Source organism: Poeciliopsis prolifica, unplaced genomic scaffold, assembly GCF_027474105.1.
Source record: "Poeciliopsis prolifica strain line A6 unplaced genomic scaffold, Auburn_PproV2 SCAFFOLD044, whole genome shotgun sequence".
In the NCBI taxonomy this organism is placed as follows: Eukaryota; Metazoa; Chordata; class Actinopteri; order Cyprinodontiformes; family Poeciliidae; genus Poeciliopsis; species Poeciliopsis prolifica.
In genome coordinates this window covers 4,130,001-4,155,222 of record NW_026562419.1, presented here as the reverse complement: position 1 = coordinate 4,155,222, position 25,222 = coordinate 4,130,001, and the positions used below count along the sequence as shown (strand labels likewise).

The 25,222-nt window shown below is 48.1% G+C and overlaps 2 protein-coding genes across 2 annotated transcripts in view; both read right to left on the bottom strand.

Annotated features, from left to right (window-relative positions):
• Positions 1-1,771: 1,771 nt before the first annotated feature.
• LOC129376766 (atrial natriuretic peptide-converting enzyme-like) lies at positions 1,772-20,585 on the bottom strand. The gene is given in 26 exon segments (XM_055056337.1): positions 1,772-3,552; positions 3,621-3,754; positions 5,118-5,226; positions 5,294-5,456; positions 5,530-5,713; positions 5,781-5,802; positions 5,804-5,831; positions 7,089-7,217; positions 7,364-7,526; positions 7,646-7,756; positions 9,108-9,221; positions 9,294-9,401; positions 9,511-9,653; positions 9,723-9,954; positions 10,988-11,089; positions 11,844-11,966; positions 12,056-12,166; positions 13,219-13,326; positions 14,356-14,469; positions 14,559-14,881; positions 15,522-15,626; positions 16,030-16,141; positions 16,797-17,072; positions 18,905-18,944; positions 18,947-19,042; positions 20,509-20,585. Coding segments are annotated over 25 exon segments (3,327 nt in total). The 5' UTR covers positions 19,034-19,042; positions 20,509-20,585; the 3' UTR covers positions 1,772-3,366.
• A 1,688-nt stretch (positions 20,586-22,273) lies between these two features.
• LOC129376734 (NF-X1-type zinc finger protein NFXL1-like) overlaps positions 22,274-25,222 on the bottom strand; it is an 11,526-nt gene continuing 8,577 nt past the window's right edge. The window contains 3 exon segments of the mRNA XM_055056319.1: positions 22,274-22,766; positions 22,907-22,960; positions 23,914-23,994. Of these exon segments, the coding sequence (XP_054912294.1) occupies positions 22,572-22,766; positions 22,907-22,960; positions 23,914-23,994 (330 nt within the window). The 3' untranslated portion in view covers positions 22,274-22,571.

Below are 25,222 nucleotides of genomic sequence, written 5' to 3'. Positions count from 1 at the left end.
TGTGTGTGTGTGTGTTAGCTGGTTGTCGTCCGTTGTTTGTCACTGTGCTAAATCCCAGGTATCAAACCTGGCATTACCTCTCAGTATTAACGGCCTGCAGACAAACAGCTTCCATAATGGCAGGTTTTCCTGTCTGAGCTCAGAGCTGCTGACGTCAGCAGAACCGCTCCGTGTCTGGGTCAGCACCAGACACAACACAGGTCCACCGGTAAGGTTCTCCAGAACTTCCTCCAGCTGGCCGGGTCACCTAGTTCCTCCTGGTTCTTACTGCCCACTGTCGCACGGAACGTGGTCAGGATGAGTCATGGACCCGTCTGGAACCCGGTCTGGAACCCGGTCTGGACGTTCTGGATGAACAGATGGACTCTGACTCAGATCCCTGCAGGTTCTATAAGAACCAACATTAAAACACAAATCTGCAAATCTAAAACCATGGACAGAAACGGGTTTCTGGACCTGAATCGATTCATCCTGTAGCTCCGGATTGACCCAGAAATATTCAAGTCATGACCAGAACCTCCATCATAAAGGTTGGATCAGAGACCCGGACACAGAACCAGAGGTCATGATTGATAACCATCAGATTAGAGGATGAAATCTCCAGTGAACCAAACATCTGCTGCTGCAGGTCAGAGGTCAGAGCTCCATCTGCAAGTAGGCCCATCATGAGGCACCAAAGCGTTTTGGGTCGACTCTTCATGCTCCAATCTGATTGGACCAGAAGCAGGATGATGAGGTTCCTCTCATGTTCTGTCCTTATGGCTCCTCTGATATTTTCACAACTTTACTTAAATAAAATGTGAAACATTAAAATTCAAATTAAAGTAAAACCTGGACACAAACTCCTGACAGTTTTAGTTTAATAAACCTACATGATCTCAGAGCTGACAACTGATCCAGGGAAGTTTTATATGATACTTTATGTTAATAATAATGATATTTCTGACACATCTTCAGTCGGATCCCGACTATAAAAAGCTGCTGTTTCCTTCCTCTCAGGAGAGGAGTGGAAAGATGAGCAGACACGGTGAGTCAAACCCACTGACTGTGGGACCATTTATTAGAGCCATAAACAGAAAATACAAACAAATATTCACTAAAACATCAGAGGCAGCAGATCATCAAGCTTTTCAGAGGCTACCTGGTCATCATGGCAACAATCTGATCAGAGCTGAAACAAGACGCAAAACACGACCTGAACGCGTGACGGGATGATCTCACACACACACACATAGACACACACAGAGACACACACACACACACACACACACACACAGAGACACACACACACAGAGACACACACAGAGACCCACACACACACACAGAGAGACACACACACAGAGACACACACACACACACACACACACACAGAGACACACACACACACACACACAGAGACACACACACACAGAGACACACACACACACAGAGACACACACACGCAGAGACACACACCACACACACACAGAGACACACACACACACACAGAGACACACACACAGAGACACACACAGAGACACACACACAGAGACACACACAGACACACACACACACACACACAGAGACACACACACACACACACAGAGACACACACACAGAGACACACACACACACACACACACACACACAGAGACACACACACACACAGAGACACACACACACACACACAGACACACACACACACATACAGAGACACACACACACACACAGAGACACACACACAGAGACACACACAGAGACACACACAGAGACACACACAGACACACACACACACAGAGACACACACACACACACACACACACACAGAGACACACACACAGAGACACACACACACACACACACAGAGACACACACACACACAGAGACACACACACACACAGAGACACACACCCCCACAGACACACACACAGAGACACATACACACACACACACACACACACACACACACACACACACACACACACAGAGACACACACACACAGAGAGAGACACACACACACACACTGACACACACGCACACACAGACACACACACACACACGACACACACACACACACACACAGTCCTGTGAGAAGTTCAACATACAAAAAGCTGTAGAAAACACTGATAGAAACCCAAACAGCAGAGGAATGTTTTTAACGTTCTGAATGTTTTTAATGTTTTTAACGTTCTTAATGTTTTTAATGTTCTCCTTGTCGTTAACATTCAGCATCCAGTCGAGTCCAGAACCCAAACCTTTAATAAGTCTGGAAACTAAAACATGGATTCAGCAAAATTATGAATATTTACCAGAACAAACAGAAAACTTTACTTTATCCAAGTATTTGTCATAAATGCTTTAAATATTTGTAACTAAACATGATTATTTTAAGCGTTATGAATCATATGTCAGTCAGATAAACACACTGATCTCCTTCATTACGGTTAATTTGTGCCAAAAATAATACATTGTGCTGTTTTAAACTGTAATAACTTCCGGGTGTTTTATAACTGAAGATGTTTAAAATGAAAATGAATTTGTGTCACTTTGTCCTGCTAAAACAAGCTATTAGCATTAAGCTAGTTGAGTTAAATGCTAACAATCTCAGATAAAATAAAACATGGTGTTTATTTTCATTTAATCATTTATGTTTGTGAACACATTAAACCTTAATTATTGATTATGACTAAAATCAGTCTGCTGGTTTTAACAGAGTTACACCATCACAGCTAACGCTAACAGAGCCAGCGCTATCCAAGCTAGTGCTAACAGAGCTAATGCTAACAGAGCTGGTCTTCATATAAATAAGATGCCATCAGTTTGCTACATCTGTGCTTCACATCACAGAGAAACTGTTTCATAAATGAAATGCAGAAAAACATAATTTATCTGTAGTTTAAATAATTGGCTAATTTAATAGTTTGTTAGATTTGTTTACATTTCTCCTTGTCTATAATGTTCTACTGTTGCTAATAAACAGGTCTGAATGTCTTTTGCTCTTGATTATTTGATAAAATTAATATTTTAGATAAACCATATTCACATGATTTTTTTTATCTTAACAGAAATAAAATTTCTATTGAAAGAAAATTATACAGTTAAAAGATCTTCAAGGTCTAAATGGATGTTTTTCCCTCTGAGTTTCTGTTTGAAGTTATTTATTATTTAAACACCACAGAGACGTTTATGCTGGACTTTAAACCAGATTACATTTATAAAAATAAAGAAGTGGGACCAGGCGTCATTTACTGGTTGGAAATGAAAACATGAATGTTTCTGTGTGATGTGGTCCAGTGTGACGGATGCAGAGGTTCTGGTTCTGGTTCTGTGGTTTCAGGCACAGTCAGACGGTCTGACGCCAGCAGTGACATCACTTCCTGCCGGCGTCAGTCGGACAGGAAGCTGTGTACGTAGATCTGCTGCTGGATCCAGGCGGTGAAGTGGGTCACGTTGCTGTACACGCCGGGCCCCAGCACCTTGCTGAAGCAGACGCTGCCCCAGGACGTCAGGCCGAAGAGCGTCCAGCGGAGACCCTCGTCTTCCTCGCACACCAGCGGGCCGCCGCTGTCGCCCTGAAACACACAGCCGGTTCTACAGACGGTTCTGACCCACAACTGACCACACTGAGAGCATCTGGTACCATGCAGGAGTCCACGGTTCCAGCCTCATAGCCGGCACAAAGCATCCTGGGAGTTATAGTCTTCATGTCGAAGTAGGACTGGCACTGCGCCATGGAGATGATGCGGACCTCGCCTTCCTGGAGCTTAAAGGGCACTGAGGACACAAACACACCGTGAGGCGTTCAGGTGCTCAGGACAAACAGGAAACATGGCTCTGATTCTGGCTCTTGATGCTGAACCTTCAAACTCTCCTGTTTGGCTTTTAGCACAGAAATAGGATAAAGTCCTCAGGGACAGGATGTCCTTTAATCCATTACAGCTAAAAATGTTCTGTTTGCTTTTATTCTAGTTAAAATAAAGTCAAGAACGGCTGAGTGATGTGGGAACATTAAACTGATCTGGATCTTCTGATACTAAAGCTGCTCCGGCAGCTGACCCGAGCTGACCCGTTTCCTGTCCAGTTTCAGCTCAGAGCAAACATCACAGAGAACCAATCAGAGAACCAATCAGAGAATCAATCAGAGAACCAATCAGAGAACCAATCAGAGAACCAATCAGAGAATCAATCTGTCGTTTGGATCTGATGAACATCAGGATGAAACAGAAATGCTCAGATGAAATCCAGCAGATCTGCAACCTGCAGCTAAACATGTTTATTATCACTTTATTAATGATGTTATAATAAACAACGTCTCTCTTTGTTTTTGTAACTGACAGAGAAAATGATCCATGTTGTTTACATGAGCGTGTCTCTATAAAATATTAATAGTCTCAATCTGATCACTAACATCAAAACCAACATGGAAACTTGGAACAAGCTGCATTTGATGTCATGCATGATAAAATAAATATGGCTCCTTTGATTAATTATTACTGGACTGATACCGATCTGTAAACCCAACAAATTATTTTGAGATGAAATCATAAAATCAAATATTTTCCATAGAAAAGCAGCAGAAATCATCCCAACCAGCCAAAGCAGAACAACCTGACACAAACATTTAAATCAAATAAAGTTTTACTGAAAAGTTTCATCTGGGGGCAAAAAATCTGGAGATATTTATACCTGAGAAAACTTATGAAAGACAGAGCGGCGTTTTCTGGGAATACCAGAAAACTGTTTTATAATGTCTATAAATGTTTTATAATCTATAAATGTTTTATAATGTTTATAAATGTGGTATAATATGAACCCATTGGTCAGAAATATAAAAACGGATCTAGATCATGATGGAGAAACTTGGACTAGGTCAGTTCTGATAACAGGCTGAGAGTCAAAAAGGCCAAAGGAAAATGTACTAAATATAAAACAAATAATAGAAAGTCTCTCACTCTGAGTGAGTTTAGGGTGAGAGGAGCTGCAGAACTGTTTCCTAAGAGATGACATCATGGATTTACTGCCCTGTGATTGGCTGAAGGTGAGGCTGATGGAGCGTCTAGTGAGAGTATATCTATATATAATCTATGTATATCTATCTGTTTGTTCTGCTCCGGGTCTGATGACCTCATCCACTCACTGCGGTTGCCCATGTGACCCCAGCCGGTGATGTAGCAGTAGGAGTCCGGGGTCGGCAGCTGACCCGGGCGGGGCAGACACACCGGCCTGACGTGGGCCGTCTCCTCCACCTGTAAGGAGGCAGAACCGGTCAGAACCGGTCTCTGTTTGGGTCGCAGCGGTTCTGGAGGTTCTGACCTCAGAGTCCAGCTGCACCACGCTGATGTCGTAGTCCACCACCGCCCGGTTGTAGCGCGGATGGACGACGATGGAGCGAACGCTGCGGGTCTGACTGTGGGCGCCGGGGTGGTCCAGGTTGGTCAGGCCCAGAACCACCTTCCACAGCTCTGCGTTCTCCCTCCTGGTGGACAGAACCGGGTCCAGATGAGCCGGGATCAGGAACCAGAACCGGACACACGGAGCCGACCTCTCACCCCTCGAAGCAGTGCGCCACCGTCAGAGCCCAGCGCCGGGCGATGAGGACGCAGCCGCAGACGTGTCCGCTCTGGCCGCTCTGCAGCGAGCACTGCCAGGGCCACGCCCCGCCCTTGACACCCGGCCTCCCAGGATCCGTCCTCCTGTGAGGTCGGAGGGCCAGCGCCGGACGCAGACCGCACTCTGAGGGTGACAGAAGGTCAACGTCAGGATGGACCGCAGGTCAGAACCACCTGCAGGCGGCGGTTACCTGCTCTGGAGCATCGGAGCGAAAACTCTCCTCCTGGAGTGGCAGGCGTGGCTGCAGGAGACGAGACCATCGGAAACACCAAACACAGATTAGATGGTTAACGCTGAAGAACCGCAGGGGAAACCAATCTGACTCTAGATCTACAACTCTAGATCTACAACCCTAGATCTACAACTCTAGATCTATAATCTCTAGATCTACAACTCTAGATCTATAATCTCTAGATCTACAACTCTAGATCTACAACTCTAGATCTACAACTCTAGATCTACAACTCTAGATCTATAATCTCTAGATCTACAACTCTAGCATTACAACTCTAGATCTATAATCCAGATCTACAACTCTAGCATTACAACTCTAGATCTATAATCCAGATCTACAACTCTAAATCTACAACTCTAGATGAACAACCCTAGATCTACAACTCTAGATCTACAACTCTAGATCTACAACTCTAGATCTACAACCCTAGATCTACAACTCTAGATCTACAACTCTAGATCTACAACTGTAGATCTATAATCTCTAGATCTACAACTCTAGATCTACAACTCTAGCACTACAACTCTAGATCTACAACTCTAGATCTATAATCTCTAGATCTACAACTCTAGCATTACAACTCTAGATCTATAATCCAGATCTACAACTCTAGCATTACAACTCTAGATCTATAATCCAGATCTACAACTCTAAATCTACAACTCTAGATGAACAACTCTAGATCTACAACTCTAAATCTACAACTCTGGATCTACAACTCTAGATCTACAACTCTAATCTCATCCACACATAGATCTGTTCTCAGCATGTGTTCAGTGATAGGATGGGGTCAAAGGTCACCTGGTGACACCATAATGTAGAGCTGTGTGTCGTGTGTCGTTATGGTGATTAAACTTATTTCTTGTTAAAATCTAAATTAAACAGAACCAGAACTGAACTGTCAGTTTTCTGTGTTTTTATAGAAATATGATTAAAATCCACACAGAACCAGGGGATTCATAACATGGATGGATCCCGGACAAGCCCCCAATATCGGTACCTCTGTTGTGTTCTATATTAACTGGGGGCTTGTCCGGGATAACTTGACTCTAAAAAACAAGATATTAGACACAGATTTTGATTCTTGTTTCATTTTCATGGATTAAATGGATGTTTTGCTGAAGTTCAAAGAATAAATCCCAGTTTATAACCAACCAGAAACCTGTTTGATCCTTTAGTCGGTTCCTTCACGTCTCAAGAACTCCACAGTGAAGTGACACAGCTCTTCACTGTGGGATAAACCAAAGTATTCATCAGTGGTACCTTCTCTTCTCCAGTCGGGCCTGCAGAGCAGAACCGTTTCTGAGGTTCCAGTCTGGATGGACGTGTAACCAACGGCGACGGCCCGGTACCCCAGGCTGGTCAGGTACCATGGACACCGAGGACGGCGCCCTGAGGAGGAGCTCCGTACAGTTACTCTGCTTTAGACGGACAAACGACCTGGCAGTGAGTCGGTGCTGAGGTGTTCAGGTGAGGGAGCCACTGGTCTGACTGGTCTGTCACCAGTCAGACCAGTACTAGGAGGGTACTAACCTTACCCTAGTCCCAGCTGGTTGCAGGTCAGGTTGCTCAGGTCCGGGTTCCACTCGTCGGCACAGACCTGATACTCTGCTGCCGTCTTAAACACGGTCAGAACAGACCGGACCGATCCGACAGAGAGACTGCAGAGACGGAGATCAACCATCAGCTGACAGCTGTTCACTACCACAGCGCCCCCTACAGTCATTAAAAACAACTACTTTCATTCAGTGCATGTTTATCTCTGTGTCATTGATCCACTGATGAAGCAACTTTAATAATCAGAATAAAGCTGACGGTACCACAGTTCCACTCGTCGGAGCTGTCAGAGCAGTGCTTCTTCCCGTCACACCACAGGGTCCGATGAACACACTGGTGGTTGTTACAGGCCAGTTCGTTGTCCCTGCAGACCGCTGCATCCAGACAACAACCAGACAACAATCAGACAACAACCAGACAACAACCAGACAACAACCAGACAACAATCAGACAACAACCAGACAACAACCAAACAACCAGACAACATCCAGACAACAACCAGACAACAACCAGACAACAATCAGACAACAATCAGACAACAACCAAACAACCAGACAACAACCAGACAACAATCAGACAACAACCAGACAACAACCAAACAACAACCAGACAACAATCAGACAACAACCAGACAACAATCAGACAACAACCAGACAACAATCAGACAACAACCAGACAACAATCAGACAACAACCAGACAACAATCAGACAACAATCAGACAACAACCAGACAACAACCAAACAACAACCAGACAACAACCAGACAACAACCAGACAACAACCAGACAACAACCAGACAACAACCAGACAACAATCAGACAACAACCAGACAACAACCAGACAACAACCAGACAACAACCAGACAACAATCAGACAACAACCAGACAACAACCAAACAACAACCAGACAACAACCAGACAACAACCAGACAACAATCAGACAACAACCAGACAACAACCAGACAACAATCAGACAACAACCAGACAACAACCAGACAACAACCAAACAATCAGACAACAACCAGACAACAACCAGACAACAACTTACTGCATAAACACAGAACCGACAGAGCTTCGGAGCGTGACCTCAGCTCCAAAGCTCTATATGAAGACACACTTTGTGTCACTAAATGTCAGAGGTCGCCACATTCTGCTAATACGCTAAGCTAAGCTAATCTTCTCTTTAGCTCTGTAGCATTTTGCTGTCTGATACAGTTAGCGCCATTAGCTTCATTTCCTGGATACATTTTGAAGTTGGCTGGTTTATAAACTTTCAGTTAAATAAAATTTGACGTCTGTGTGGAAGTTTTGGTTATAAGGGGAATAAACTGTTTACTCTGCAGGTCCTTTTCCTTTTCTTATGTTCATTTTGTTTAGAAAACTTTATTAAGGAAATAAAAAGTAAACAGCAAACGGACGAGTTATGCAAAAGATTCTCTCATCCAACGTCTGTTATTTCAATTCCTGCCAAAATGGAAATGATTTTTCCCACCTTGTAACATATAGTGAGTATCACCTGGTTGAATATAATGCTATAAAATTAGCTTCTGCTAAAAACCATGTTAGGAAAAGTCCTGAGTTGGTTTAGCATTTCATTATGCTAAATAGCACACAGAGCGGCTTAGCGTTAGCAGAACTCATGCTTAGTGCTTCAGGGTTCAGGCTTCAGGGTCAGTGCACCTAACTTGAAGTTCAAAGGTCACATAGGAAGTGGAAACAGTCTCACAGCAGTTGGCTTCGTCCACCTGCAGGGGGCAGTCTGGGAAGCCGTCACAGATCATGGTGGGCTTGATGCAGAGCGTGCTGCCGGGACACTCCCACAGAGCGCGCTCAGAGCAGCCTGAGGCAGAGACAGCAGCAGGTTAGACCACAGACAGCAGGACAGCAGGACGGCGTCTGGACTCTGTCCCACCGCAGTTGTCCTCGTCGCTGTGGTCGTCACAGTCCAGGTGTCCATCGCAGCGCTTGGTCGCCAGGACGCAGCGGCCGGACCGGCACTTGAAGTGGCTGGGGGAGCACTCTGTAACCATGGCAACGCAGCAGCATCAAGGTTTGAGAGCGAGATGCGACGTCATCATCATCATCATCATCGTCATCATCATCGTCGTCATCATCAGGACAAACCATACCGTCCACTCCGTCCTCCGGCAGCAGGCAGGTGGAGTTTCCTCCATCCTCTGGGAACTGGGTGCAGTCGGAGTCCTCAGGCCACTGCAGACCCACAATGCCGAGCACCGACTCACACTTCTCCTTGGCGTGGCGGCACAGCGACCTGCAGGACGGAGGACAGGGGACTCAGCTGCAGCCGCCGCTAACCGGGTAGCACCGGGGAGCCACTGACCTGCAGGGAGGGACCTTCTGCAGGCTGAGCGGGTCGCACTTAGGGACCAGCAGGGTGCAGGCGTAGAACATGAGGTACTGGTAGCAGCCCGTCTGGACCAGCGCCGGGAACAAGGACGACTCCCAGGACACGGAGCTCTCTCTCTGGGACAGGTGGCCCAGGAAGTTGGGGAAGCTGGTCTGGTTGTAGGGCAGGTTCATGCACAGCTCCAGGGTGATGGGCTCACAGCGCGCTGCAGAGCAGAGACGAGTCAGGACCAGTTCCCACCACCAGGGGGAGACAGGATGCAGTTACTGGTCCCACCACCAGGGGAGACAGGCTGCAGTTACTGGTCCCACCACCAGGGGGAGACACACTGCAGTTACTGGTCCCACCACCAGGGGGAGACAGGATGCAGTTACTGGTCCCACCACCAGGGGGAGACAGGCTGCAGTTACTGGTCCCACCACCAGGGGGAGACACACTGCAGTTACTGGTCCCACCACCAGGGGGAGACAGGCTGCAGTTACTGGTCCCACCACCAGGGGGAGACAGGGTGCAGTTACTGGTCCCACCACCAGGGGGAGACAGGCTGCAGTTACTGGTCCCACCACCAGGGGGAGACACACTGCAGTTACTGGTCCCACCACCAGGGGGAGACAGGGTGCAGTTACTGGTCCCACCACCAGGGGGAGACAGGCTGCAGTTACTGGTCCCACCACCAGGGGGAGACAGGCTGCAGTTACTGGTCCCACCACCAGGGGGAGACAGGATGCAGTTACTGGTGCACCACCAGGGGGAGACAGGATGCAGTTACTCATCCCACCACCAGGGGGAGACAGGCTGCAGTTACTGGTCCCACCACCAGGAGGAGACAGGCTGCAGTTACTGGTCCCACCACCAGGAGGAGACAGGCTGCAGTTACTCATCCCACCACCAGGGGGAGACAGGCTGCAGTTACTGGTCCCACCACCAGGGGGAGACAGGCTGCAGTTACTGGTCCCACCACCAGGAGGAGACAGGCTGCAGTTACTGGTCCCACCACCAGGAGGAGACAGGCTGCAGTTACTGGTCCCACCACCAGGAGGAGACAGGCTGCAGTTACTCATCCCACCACCAGGAGGAGACAGGCTGCAGTTACTGGTCCCACCACTAGGAGGAGACAGGCTGCAGTTACTGGTCCCACCACCAGGGGGAGACAGGCTGCAGTTACTGGTCCACCACCAGGGGGAGACATGTTATCCAGTTTCCCATAGCTGGTCTGGACTGGTTCTCTCTCTACTCACAGCAGTTGTTGCTCCGTGGATCACAGGCGATGGTACCAGCTCCACACGCTGGACAGGAGGAGGAACTGCAGCCAGGCTGACCGGGGAGGCAGCCGGCCGGGTCTGCAGGAGACGACAGCAGCAGCACGGTGAATGTGACTAAAGTGTAAAATAATCTGAATCAAAATGATTGGAAAATTGCTACATAAGCAAGTTGTAGCAATTTTGATATTATCATGTTAAAAGTTCAGCATTTCATGCTAACGGTTTGCTGCGGCATCTTGAGGTCTTCAGGTTAGAATTCAAACTTAAGTCTAAAATAAAAATATGGAATAATGAAGATGTTTCTGAATGCAGAATATTACCTTGATTTAGTGATTTTCTTGAAAATCAAACTCATAAATCTTGTGTTGCTACTTCAGAAATATTTACAAGGAATTTAGTGATTTTTTCTTTGCACATATGACGCTAAATGTGACTTTTGACACATGAATCACAGATAATAACTTGACATCAAAGCTGAATCAAAGTGGACTAAAGTAAGAAACACTGCCACCTACAGGTGGGAGTTAGCATCACTTGACCCGATGATTTGCAGAAACTCAAAATGTTGCCTGAGCATTGACTTGTGGATATTTCTAACATCCTTCAGCCTGCTTCATGCTGCCAGACAGGGTCTATTTAAGGGATGTTTTCATATATGTGGGTGGTTTTGGTGAAGCTGAATCAGGGTTTAGTCAGATCTTCTCTGATAAGTTTAAATCTATCAGGTTGTTCAAGATAAAAGTACTTAGATGATCTCAAGCATAAATGTTGAGTCTTTCATGTTTGAACAGAGGAAAGAAGAGCAGATGGGTGAAATGGAGAGATGTCTCACTCTGCTCCCGGCTGCAGAACTCTTCGTCGCTGCCGTCCTTGCAGTCGTCCTCGCCGTCGCAGCGGAAAGCCGAGGGAACGCACTGACCGTTCCTGCACTCCAGCAGGCCCTGGCTCCTGCAGGCTGCCAACACAAACAGACCAGAACCGGGTTTCCTCCGGGTGGAACCCGAACGCCCCGACCCAGATCTCATGTTTCTGACTGGAACTCACAGCAGTTGGTCTCATCACTTTTGTCCAGGCAGTCGTGGTCTCCATCGCAGATCCAGTCCCTGGAGACGCAGCGTCCGTCCCCACAGCGGTGCTCCCGGGACAGGTCACACACTGACACACACAGAGACACACACACACACAGAGACACACACACACACACACACACACACACAGACACACACACACACACAGAGACACACACAGAGACACACACACACACAGAGACACACACAGAGACACACACACACACACAGACACACACACACACACACACACAGAGACACACACACAGAGACACACACACCCACAGAGACACACACACACACACACACACACATACAGAAACACACACACACACACACACACATACAGAAACACACACACACACATACACACACACACACACACATACAGAAACACACACACACACACATACACACACCCACAGAGACACACACACAGAGACACACACACCCACAGAGACACACACACACACACACACACACATACAGAAACACACACACACACATACACACACACACACACATACATAAACACACACACACACACATACACACACACACAGAGACACACACACCCACAGAGACACACACACACACACACACACATACAGAAACACACACACACACACACCCACAGAGACACACACACAGAGACACACACAGAGACACACACACACACAGAGACACACACAGAGACACACACAGAGACACACACAGAGACACACACACACACAGACACACACAGAGACACACACACACAGACACACACACACAACACACACACACCCACAGAGACACACACACAGACACACACACACACACACACACCCACAGAGACACACACAGAGACACACACACACACACACACACACACACACACAGAGACACACACCCACAGAGACACACACACACACACACACAGAGACACACACACACACACACACACACCCACAGAGACACACACACACACACACAGACACACACACACACACACACACACACACACACAGCAGTTACCCAGGAGACTGTTTTCTTCTGCTGCTATTCCCCCCCAGGCCTCCAGGTGGCAGTCTGTCATCTCTCTCCTCTGTGTTTCCTGGTTTGTTCAGGTTAAAGGTCAAAGGTTGGAGGTTTCCTCACCACAGTTCAGTTCGTCGCTCAGGTCTCCACAGTCGTCGTAACCATCGCAGACCAGAACCGGACTCAGGCAGCGACCCGTGTTGCACCGAAACTCTTCATCAGGACATTCTGCAACAGAGACACACATCATCATCATCCTCACAGTCTGACCCGATCCAGATTCCCCGCTCGGTCCAGATCCTTTATTCTGGCGCTGATCCTCCAGCTCGGCTCCGGTCAGCGGCTGCAGGACCACCAATTCCTGCAGCGTGAAGGTCGGGGTCGGGGAGAGGTCAGGAGAGACGATCCCACGACAACAAGCTGATGTCACACACACAGGAAGCCCCACCCTGCTGTCAGCCAATCAATTACCAGCACTCACATCACCATGGCAACGGGCTGAAAACATCCCATGCTATTTAAACTGGAGACAATCTGTGTGTGTGTGTGTGTGTGTCTCTGTGTGTGTGTGTGTGTGTGTGTGTGTGTGTCTCTGTGTGTGTGTGTGTTTCTGTGTGTGTGTGTGTCTGTGTGTGTGTGTGTCTCTCTGTGTGTGTGTGTCTCTGTGTGTGTGTGTGTGTGTGTGTCTCTGTGTGTGTGTGTCTCTGTCTCTCTGTGTGTGTGTGTCTGTGTGTGTGTGTGTGTGTGTCTGTGTGTGTGTGTGTCTGTGTGTGTGTGTGTCTCTGTGTGTGTGTGTGTGTGTCTGTGTGTGTCTGTGTGTGTCTCTGTGTGTGTGTGTCTCTGTGTCTCTGTGTGTGTGTGTCTCTGTGTGTGTGTGTGTGTCTGTGTGTGTGTGTCTGTGTGTGTGTGTGTGTCTGTGTGTGTGTGTGTGTGTCTCTGTGTGTGTGTGTCTCTGTGTGTGTCTCTGTGTCTCTGTGTGTGTGGTCTCTGTGTGTGTGTGTGTGTGTCTGTGTGTGTGTGTGTGTGTCTCTGTGTGTGTGTCTCTGTGTGTGTGTGTCTCTGTGTGTGTGTGTGTGTGTGTGTCTCTGTGTGTGTGTCTCTGTGTGTGTGTGTCTCTGTGTCTCTGTGTGTGTGTGTCTCTGTGTGTGTGTGTGTGTCTCTGTGTGTGTCTCTGTGTGTGTGTGTGTGTGTGTGTGTGTGTCTCTGTGTGTGTGTGTGTGTGTGTGTGTGTGTGTGTGTGTGTGTGTGTGAGCTCACCACAGTGTGTCTCGTCGCTCCAGTCGTCACAGTCGTTGTAATCGTTACACACCAGTTTCTGAGGGACACAAATTCCAGTCGCACACAGGAAGTTGTCCTTCCCGCCGCACACAGCTGCCGACCAATCAGAGCAGACAGACAGGTGATGTCATCGTACCGTGTGATGGTTTACCTGAGGCAGCAGCAGGTGTGTGTTGAGACACAGGGTTTTCCGGTGATCTGACGCGGTGAGAAACAGGCAGGAGGCGTGAGGCCGCTGGTCGCCACGGGCGATGTGGATGATGAGGATGATGAGGATGATGAGGATGATGAAGGTGATGAGGATGATGATGATGATGAAGATGATGAGGATGATGAGGATGATGAGGATGATGAGGATGATGAAGGTGATGAAGGTGATGAAGCCATCTTGTTGAACTGGGAGCATCGCAGGAAGTCGGGCCAGGAGGTGTTGAACATCTGCAGGACGGGTTCACAGCCTTCCCGGGCCGCTTCACAGAACGACGCGCAGGGCAGAACCACCTTCCTGCAGGAGCACAGCGGGTCAGAACCCGGGCAGAACCCAGACAGAACCCGGTCAGAACCCGGACAGAACCCGGACAGAACCAAACCCACAGAACCCGTTCAGAACCCGGTCAGAACCAAGCTGACCCAACCAGGAGAACATCAGATCCATTGAGTAGTATCCATTGTAACAGGTTCTGGTTCTAGTATTGGGTTCCGGGTCATAGATCCATCTGGACCGGAACGACCAGATGCTCCCAGCTTCATTAGTTTCTCTGGAGCAGAACTGAGAGGTCAGAGGTCATGTGGAGTTGAAGCTGCTGGTACTGACGGTGTGTGTGTTTGTGTAAATGTGTGATCTAGTTTCAGATGGAGGGAGTGTGTTATTCTTAGAGCTGAACTCCCAGCAGCCGGATCGTTTTCTGTCCCAGCAGCTGCTGGGGGAAGGAGCCTGCAGGGCCGGATCCACAGGGGCCCTCGGGGGGCCTGCTGCAATATATATATATATATATATATATATATATATATATATATATATATACACACTGGGATATGCTGCCATCCCATCAATGCTTTCTCTAGATCCATCCCTGGTGCCTTGGTCTGGATTTTACAGCAGAGGGACTACATATCCCAGCATCCTTTAGGATAAACAGTCCTACCTGCTGTTGGTACCGTCGGCCTCCAAACACTCGGGCAGCGCCAGCGAACAGCCGAACAGCAGGATGTGTCTGTAGCAGGACAGTCTGCTGAGGTAGCTGAAGAACCTGCAGCACAAAACGCCCGGGTTCAGGTCCAAACCCACCAGAACCGACCCGCTGCGAGGTTAAGTACATAGAACCAACAACAACCCGGCAAACTGGAAACACATTTAGAGAAAGATGTTTAGGATCAGTGATTCTGAAGAACCAGAACCAGAACCAGAACCAGAACCAGACGGCCTGCTGATGGACGGGTTTCACAGTCCAGTCGGTTCAGTGTGTCCAGGTGTTCTGACCCGGAGGAGGGAACTAAAAACCCAAACTGTGATTAGCTGAAGGCTCAGCAGGCAACCAATCAGATCAGAGCGTCTGAATCTGACATTATAAGCTAAGTGGGCTAAATGCTTTCAACATGCTAAATGAAAGATTAGCTTCGCTATTAGCAGACGTGTCAGTGTGAACTGGTTACCTCAGCAACATGTCGACCTCTGAACTCTTCACCACGGCGAAGGAGGAGGTCAGCCAGGTCTGGTTGTAGGGCAGCATGTGGCACTGAGGCTCCAGGACCAGCTGACACCGACCTGCAGGAACCAGAACCAGAACCAGAACCAGAACCAGAGGGATGAGGCTGTTGACCAGCAGGGGGCGCCACCAGGTCTGCCTCAGTTCAGGCCTGACCTTTCACCCCCTGAAAGTTTATTGCAGGGTTACTATGCTAGCAGAGGAGCTAATGCTAACCTCCAATCACAGCCTGATGCGGCCAGAACCGGTTAAACTGCTGCAGAACCTCGGGGGACCCGGTCCAGTCCGGCCCGGTTCTGCTCAGCAGCTTCAAACATCCACTGAATCTGATGAGCTCCCAGCAGCCAATCAGAGCTCAGGACAGAGCCGGGTCATTAGCATTCACCTCAGTGTCCCACTGAGACAGAGAGACGGGAGGACAGCAGAGGCAGGGAGACGAGGGGAATCTTAAATCAATCAATCATCGATCAGAAATAAACTCTGCTCCGTTCGCTGGTTCTGGATCAGAACCCAGACCCGGTCCAGGTTCTGCTGGTCCACCAGTGTCCCCTAAAGGACAGCGGATCAGAATTCAGCTCAGAACCGTCTGATTACAGACAGGAAGTGGCTGCAGCCCTGGAGGATTCTGGGAATCGTTGTCCTCCAGCTCTCCTGCAGCTGATGGTGCTGGCCCTTTAAGAACATTCACATGTTGATGTTGACAGGTGATCTTACCTGTGTCTGGCGCCGAGGTGGAGCTGGCCGGCCCGGCGGTGCTCAGTGATGTCACTGAGGCCAGCCAATCAGGAAGCCTGGTGGCCGGCTGGGTGGGCGGGGCCAGAGAGGCGTGCGGAGCAGCAGGTGTGCTCTGACTGTGGGACGCTACCTGTCCCACCTGGATCCTCTCGGACAACGAGGCGCTGGACGGGGACGATGTGCTGTTGCTATGGTAACCATGGCTGCTGTCCGAGGGGAGGGGCCTGGAGTCCAGGGGGGCGGAGCCGAAAATACCTGAGGAGACGAAGCAGGGAGGGGTCAGACCAGAACCCGACCAGAACCAGAACCCGACCAGAACCAGAACCAGAGCCTGACCAGATCAGAACCAGAACCTGATCTAGAACCAGAGCCCGACTAGAACCAGAACCAGAACCAGAACCAGAACCAGAGTCTCCGTATCAGAATCATGTTTTTTCTGCATTAATTTCTGATTTCCTGATTTTTTCCAACGACCCGAGAAGCCGTTACCATGGCGACCCGGCTGAGTGTCCTGCGTTTTGCTAAAATCAAAGAAAATCAAAATAAATGAGTCACTGACAGATCTGAGAAACCTTCATCATCATCATCATCGTGTGATGATGATGAGTCTCATAAATACCTTATTAATGTCAGCTTTTAGAATCGTGTCAAAGGTTATAACCAAGCAGCTGATTTCTGCTGCCCCTGCTGGTCAGGAGGCCTAACTGCAGCCTGTCCTTGCAGCAGCGCTGCAGGACATCATGGTGGACATTCTGCAGGTTCAACAGAGCAGATATCTGTTCACTAAACTCCCTGATGATCCAGATGGGTTGGTCACAGAGGTCAGGGGTCAGTTGGCGGTTTGCTGACCTCTGGTTTGCGGCTCTGTGGGTAAATCTTCTGTATTTTCTGAGTATTTTTGTTAGAGCTGCTCTAACATTTTCAGATCAGGGAACATCTGCTGAGCATCTATGGCAACAGGAGCTGCTTTGTCCTCCTGCTGCTGGAGTGAAGGCCGGCGGCGGCAGAGACATGAGGAAGAGGAGGAGGAGGAGGAGGAGGAAGAGGAGGAGGAGGAGGAGGAGGAGGAGGAGGAGGAGGAAGAGGAGGAGGAGAGGCGTCACGCTCCATTAGAGACTCCATGAGGAGGAGGAGCAGGAGGTTTAAACTGAGAGCAAGAAAAGATTAAAAACGACAGGAGAGGAGGAGAGAGGGAGGAGGGAGGGAGGAGGGAGGGAGGAGGGAGGGAGGATGGAGGGAGGAGAGAGGGAGGAAGGAGGGAGGAAAGGGAGAGAGGGAGGAGAGAGGGAGGAGGGAGGGAGGAGGGAGGGAGGAAGGAGGGAGGAGAGAGGGAGGAGAGAGGGAGGAAGGAGGGAGGAGAGAGGAGGAAGGAGGAGGAGGGGGAGGATGGAGGGAGGAGAGAGGGAGGACAGAGGGAGGACAGAGGGAGGACAGAGGGAGGACGGAGGGAAGACAGAGGGAGGACGGAGGGAGGACAGCAGCGTCTATCTCGCTACCTGCCTAAATGTTTGACATTCCTTCACTGAGCCTGGCTCTGATTGGCCGAGGGACTCCCCGCTGTCATGGCGACCAGATGAAGCACGCACAGAGAAACAGAAACACGGCGTTAAGTCAACACGGCATGTGTTGACTTAACGCCTCCTCCACCTCCACCTCTCTGTCCTCCAGCAGGAAGAACTGGAGATGGAGGGATGGATGATGAGGGTCAGGAATGAAAGGGAAGGATGGTTGGATGGTTGGATGGTTGGATGGTTGGATGGTTGGAGTGTTGGATGGTTGGAGTGTTGGATGGTTGGATGGTTGGAGTGTTGGATGGTTGGATGGTTGGATGGTTGGAGTGTTGGAGGGTTGGATGGTTGGATGGTTGGAGTGTTGGAGTGTTGGATGGTTGGATGGTTGAAGAAAGGAGGAAAACTGATGGAGGGACAGAAAGTGGAAGAATGAAAAGATGAGAAACAGATGAAAGAAAGAAAAGAATCAATGAATAAATAATGAGGATAAAAACATGAACCATGTTAACCCTCCAGTCCCTCTCTGGTTCTGACCCGGCGCTGCGGTCCGGACCCCTCCCCAGGTGTGGCCCCTACCTGTCAGGGCCAGGCCCAGCAGCAGCAGCAACAGCGCCCCAGGCTGACGGTGGGAACCAGGATGTAGAGCAGCAGCAGCCGCAGCTGATTGGAGGAGCCCAGCGTCTTAGGACACGCCCCCTGGTCCATCCCAGCCTCCTGGAGGGAGGGGGGGGTCATCATCATCATCATCATCATCATCATCATCATCATCATCATCATCATCATCATCATCATCATCATCATCATCATCATCATCAGCACACCCAGTCTATTTTAACACTCAGAGTTTCCATTGGACTGTTGGAGTAATTTTAGAAGTGAAGAGACGAGGAGACACTCAACACCCAACACACACACACACACACACACACACACACACACCACACACACACACACACACACACACACACACACGCTGCTGATCCCTCTGATCCTCCTGCGGTCAGTAAAATGATTTATTTACTTCCTGTTTTGCCTGCAGCTCCAATGACCAGATTAATAATCTGATGATGGTTTAATCTGATCCATTGATCCAATATTAGACCATCAGAACCGATCAATCATCAGTCAGACCCTAAATCTGATGTTGAGTTAAAGACAGAAACATTTAACGGCTCCAAGCTGCTGATTAATTCGTTCATCATGGAAATACGACACAAACTATATTAACTATATTCATTTTATTAATTATATTCTTTGCAGGAGTTTAATTGTCTTTATTAAAATAAAACAATGCTTAATATTATTACTTTTTAATCATATTTCTTTCTGTTTCTACCACATAATGAGTTGTATTTATGAGTTTTTATTCCCAGTATGGAATAAAATTGTTATTATATATGATGTATTATAGTTTTTGGTCCCAAAAGTAAAACAATATTGTTAATTATTTAGTTTTTTTTAATAAATAAAAGGTTTAAAATCCACCAGAATCACCTGATTAATTAGTCAGTAATTAAATAAATGCATAAAACATTTAAATATATAAAAATAAACAAAATCTAATAAAAATATATATCTACATAATAGATGTAAATAAATAAAATGTAAAATTGCTAAGTATAAATCCATAATCTGAATAATAATCTGATGCAGGTTTCTGTCAATTCTGGTCGAATTAATGATAAATTGATTAAATATTAATTAAACAGATTCAGAGGAAAATTCACATCTCCTGCGGTTTTATTAAATTCCATCCACTGATGCTTCATATGTTTTATTCTCCTGCAGGTGAATCAGATTAGCTGTAATCTGATTGGATTAAGTCCACAGTGAACCTGCTGGAATAAATCAGATTATTTCCGGGTTTAACGGGATGAACAATGGCTGCTTATTGTTGGAATATTAAGTTTTGTTTTGTTTCAGACCTGAAACTGATTACAGAAACAGCAAAATGTTTAAAATAACGAGGTAAAAAGAGTAAAGAATTAATAAAGAGCATTTATTGCTCCTTTAAATATGCAGATTATTGTTTAACTTCAGGAAAACCAGTCTAGTTTTTTAGGCTGAATCCTTCAGATGTTGAATAATTAGAGATTCATTGGTAAAGTCAGACTAATAACCTGAACGAAAGAAGCGAAGCTGCGACGCAGAACCGGAGACACGGACACGACAGGACTCACCGCCGGCGCTCCGCTGAAGGTGACACCCGGGAAGGTCTCCCCCTCGGAGCGGACAACATGAGCTGCTGCTGCCGGCCGCCGAGCCAGAGACCATCGCTCTGCCGGCGGGGAGCTGCAGCTGGCGGGGGACTGGCGGGGCGGAGCGCGCCGGCTGTGGGCGGAGACAGCGGAATGATACACACTGATACACACTGACACACACTGATACACACTGGATACACACTGACACACACTGACACACTGATACACACTGACACACACTGGATACACACTGGATACACACTGGATACACACTGATATACACTGACACACACTGATACACACTGATACACACTGATACACACTAAAACACTTTGCTCTCTCACACACTCCCCAGGTCGGCCCGCTGTGTCTCCGTCCCGCTGCTGTCAGACTCCTGACCCGACCCGGGCAGGTTCTGCTGGATCTCAGATGTTCTGGACTCCAAGAACCAGAAGCCTGCCACAGATTAGCAGCCCAGAAGCTCCAGGTTCTTCTGGACCAGAACCAGGCTCATGTTCGGTTTGATGCTGATTCTGAAGGTTTGGGTCCAGATTAAAGTCTGATTTTATATTTGGACTCTAATCTGGAGTCAGACCTGGGTTTGAATCTGGGTCCAGTTCTGAACTCCAGATTGGATCAACATCTGGACCTGGTTCTGAACTCCAGAACTGGCAGTCAGTACACACTGAATACAGAGTCAGTTCTGGGTCAATTCTGACTCGGTTAAAGTTCTGGGTTCAGTTGATGCTAAAATCCAGATTAAATGTAAACGCAGTATTAATCTGGATTTTGACAGTCGGACATCTGGGTCCAAACTCAGGAACCGGTTCCTGTCTCGCTCCAGGTCCAGATTAATAGATCCTGGTTTCCTCAGTTAAAACTGGATTAACATCTGAACCTCAATCTAAACCTAATTCCAGATTAAAGCAGAGAGATTGGATTTCAATCCAGATCCAGAGATTAGTTTCAGCTTGATGTGAACATTTGGATCTGGATTGGTTCTGGTCTAGAATAATCTCTGAGTTCAGATCCAGATTGGTTCTGGACTTTAATCTGGATTAAAACCAGGATTCAGATCTGAACTCATGTTGGGCTCAGATCTCGACTGTGATGTCCAACAGAACCGGGTTTGGTTCTGGAAACTGAATATTTTAATCTGAATTCAGATTAAGGTCCAGCAGAACCAGTTCAGGAACGCAGATCTTTGCTCCAGTCTGACAGACTGGACCTCAAGGAGGAAACCATTCACTACCCAGAACTGATAAAGGTTCTGGTGCTGGGCCGGTCCGGTCCGGTTCCTCAGCCTGTCCCAGTCAGACCCAGACGGCCCCGTTGACCTAGAGAACCACTAACCAGTGATGGAGGATGGACCCGGCTTGGTGTGGACTCAGAACCAGAACCAGAATCAGAGGCAGCAGCACAGAGGAGCAAAGGTTGACCTTGATTCAGCAGATTGTAATGGATTACATAACAGACCTCGGTACCAGCAGAACCAATGAACTATCATCATTTGGACCCAGCAGAACCAACGGAACCATCGTCGTTTGGACCCGGCAGAACCAGGACGTTCTGCTGCTTTACGAAGTCTCAGACTTTGAGGCGTAGCGATGCTCCTCTGTTCACCGTCGCCCCCTGCTGGCCGATGGCTGCAGGTCCAGATAGATCAACTAAAAAGTCAGATTTAAACTGGACCGCTGGGTCAGGAGGTCATAATGGTTAATGATGGCAGCATGGAGGTCAGAGGTCAAAGTTTATGGTTTATTTCTCCAAAACAGAAAGGAAATTTTACAGGATTTCTGCAGCATTCTCTGATTGGTCAGATCACAGATCACATGACCGCCTCTGGATCTCCAGAGATCGATTTCAGTTTGATACGCAGGAAAAGTTACAAAATCAGCAGGAAATAAAGAAAAAGAGGAAGAAACATCAGCTGGAGGACCAGCGTCTGATCTGGAGGACTCATTTAAATCAACGAAGAAGAAATCATGAACCGTTCCCGTTTGTCCTGCAGCTTCTAGTTGACAGGGGTGACCTTTGACCCCTCAGGCCTGGCTCAGCAGGTAGTAGGCAGCGGCAGACAGTAGAGCGCCCCCCAGTGGCAGCAGGAGGAAGGTGGTGCACCTCCTCCTCCACCTCCTGGCCCGGTCCTGCTCCTCGTCCACCTCCTCCCTCCGGCCGCGCCGCTTCGACCTCCGACCTCCTCGCTGCTGCCGCTTCTCAAAGGCCTCCAGCTCCTCCTGGTGGAGCAAAGGGAGAACGGCAGGATGAAACCTCCGGACCAAAACGGGTCACTGGGCTGGAACCGGGCTAACGGACCAGAGGTCGGATCGGCAGAACCGAACCTCCCACTAAGAACCCGGCCGTCCTCCAGACTCACCTGAAGCTTCTTCTGCTCCTCCTCCAGGGCAGCTTGTAGCTCCGCCTCCTTCACCTGGAGAACAAACAGCATCAGACAGCCTGTCTCCAGGTGTGTGTGTCTCCAGGTGTGTGTGTCTCCAGGTGTGTGTGTCTCCAGGTGTGTGTGTCTCCAGATGTGTGTCTCCAGTGTGTGTGTCTCCAGTGTGTGTGTCTCCAGGTGTGTGTGTCTCCAGGTGTGTGTGTCTCCAGTGTGTGTGTCTCCAGTGTGTGTGTCTCCAGGTGTGTGTCTCCAGGTGTGTGTGTCTCCAGGTGTGTGTGTCTCCAGGTGTGTGTGTCTCCAGTGTGTGTGTCTCCAGGTGTGTGTCTCCAGTGTGTGTGTCTCCAGGTGTGTGTCTCCAGTGTGTGTGTCTCCAGGTGTGTGTCTCCAGGTGTGTGTGTCTCCAGTGTGTGTCTCCAGGTGTGTGTGTCTCCAGGTGTGTGTGTCTCCAGTGTGTGTCTCCAGGTGTGTGTGTCTCCAGATGTGTGTGTCTCCAGTGTGTGTGTCTCCAGGTGTGTGTGTCTCCAGTGTGTGTGTCTCCAGATGTGTGTGTCTCCAGGTGTGTGTGTCTCCAGTGTGTGTCTCCAGGTGTGTGTGTCTCCAGTGTGTGTGTCTCCAGGTGTGTGTGTCTCCAGTGTGTGTCTCCAGGTGTGTGTCTCCAGTGTGTGTCTCCAGGTGTGTGTCTCCAGGTGTGTGTGTCTCCAGTGTGTGTCTCCAGGTGTGTGTCTCCAGATGTGTGTGTCTCCAGGTGTGTGTGTCTCCAGGTGTGTGTGTCTCCAGTGTGTGTCTCCAGGTGTGTGTGTCTCCAGTGTGTGTGTCTCCAGGTGTGTGTGTCTCCAGTGTGTGTCTCCAGGTGTGTGTCTCCAGGTGTGTGTGTCTCCAGGTGTGTGTGTCTCCAGTGTGTGTCTCCAGGTGTGTGTGTCTCCAGGTGTGTGTGTCTCCAGGTGTGTGTGTCTCCAGTGTGTGTGTCTCCAGGTGTGTGTGTCTACCTGGCTGGCCTTCCTCTTCTGGTCTTTGCAGACGAGGTCACACTGAAGTTCACTCTGAGCCGCCAGAGAACACATCACTTCCTGAAAGGACAGCAGGTCACATGAGGCTCTGAGCCAATCAGCAGGCTGGTTTATGACTTCAAGGATGCTTTTATTTCCCGCCTTTTTAATTTCACATAGTTTGGATATTTTCACATCCAACATAAGAACCATAAAGCACTGCTAGCTAACAGTTAGCTGTGCTAACCCTAAAGCATGACACAGTCTTCCAAATGTTTATGCAAATTGGGTTAAAGTGCCATAAAGTTTAAATTTCTTGTTGTGCTATTAAATGTATAGATGGCTTTGTGTGTCAGGGCTTTTTGAATCACTATAACTGGTTGATCACTTTAGCTCAATCAAAGTAAATCTACTTCAGAAGGATGTTCCACATTATTCAGCAGGCTCCAGGATTCTGCTACTGTGAAGAGATTTGTGGCTGATTGAGAACAAAGATGGTTTAAAGGCTAAAGAGGAAAGTTTCTGTTTGATTCCTGGGATCAAGAGATCAGCTGCTGAAAAGCAGCAAACAGTTAATAGCCTCAAGGTGGAGGATCCATAGGGGCCCCAACCTGCTATGGACATAAAGGGGAGAAACTCATGGTGCGTCACTATCCTCCTCTGACCTCTGACCTCTGACCCTATTGGGAACCTGTGGAGTTTCCTCCAGCAGAGGGTTTAATGCAGGTCGTATGAAGCAGCAGCTCTGGAAGGTTTTCTGATATCCTGCAGAAACTTTCCACAAACTCACCAGTTCAATGGATGAAGTTTTATGCAGTGAAACCAGAGAAGGTCCAACATGTAACTCTGTGTGTTAAGATGTTTCTGGTTGAAACAGCTTTGATTTCAGGACATGTGACCATTAATGCTGCACATTCACAGAATGACTGTTTGTAGATCTTTATAATCCATAAACTGTTTAGAAAATCTGCTGTCATAATAATCTGGAAGTGAGCATTTTGAGTTTTTATTTTGAAATAAATCCTGTTCAGATGGGAGCTTTGGTCAGTAAAATCTGATTTATCCAGTAATACTTCATGACATTAAACTGACCATCATTTGACCATTTAGGAAAATGTGAGAAAATCACATGCATAATCATTTGGAACATGGTGTAAACAGTTACGGTAAAGTGCTAAACCAACATGGTATCTAATGGGAGCTAATGCTAATCGCTACCACAACATGGTGTCTAGCAGTAGCTAATGCTGAAGCACTGTGCCGATATGGTATCTATAGTTAGCTGGAGCTAAAATGCTATAAGAGCATG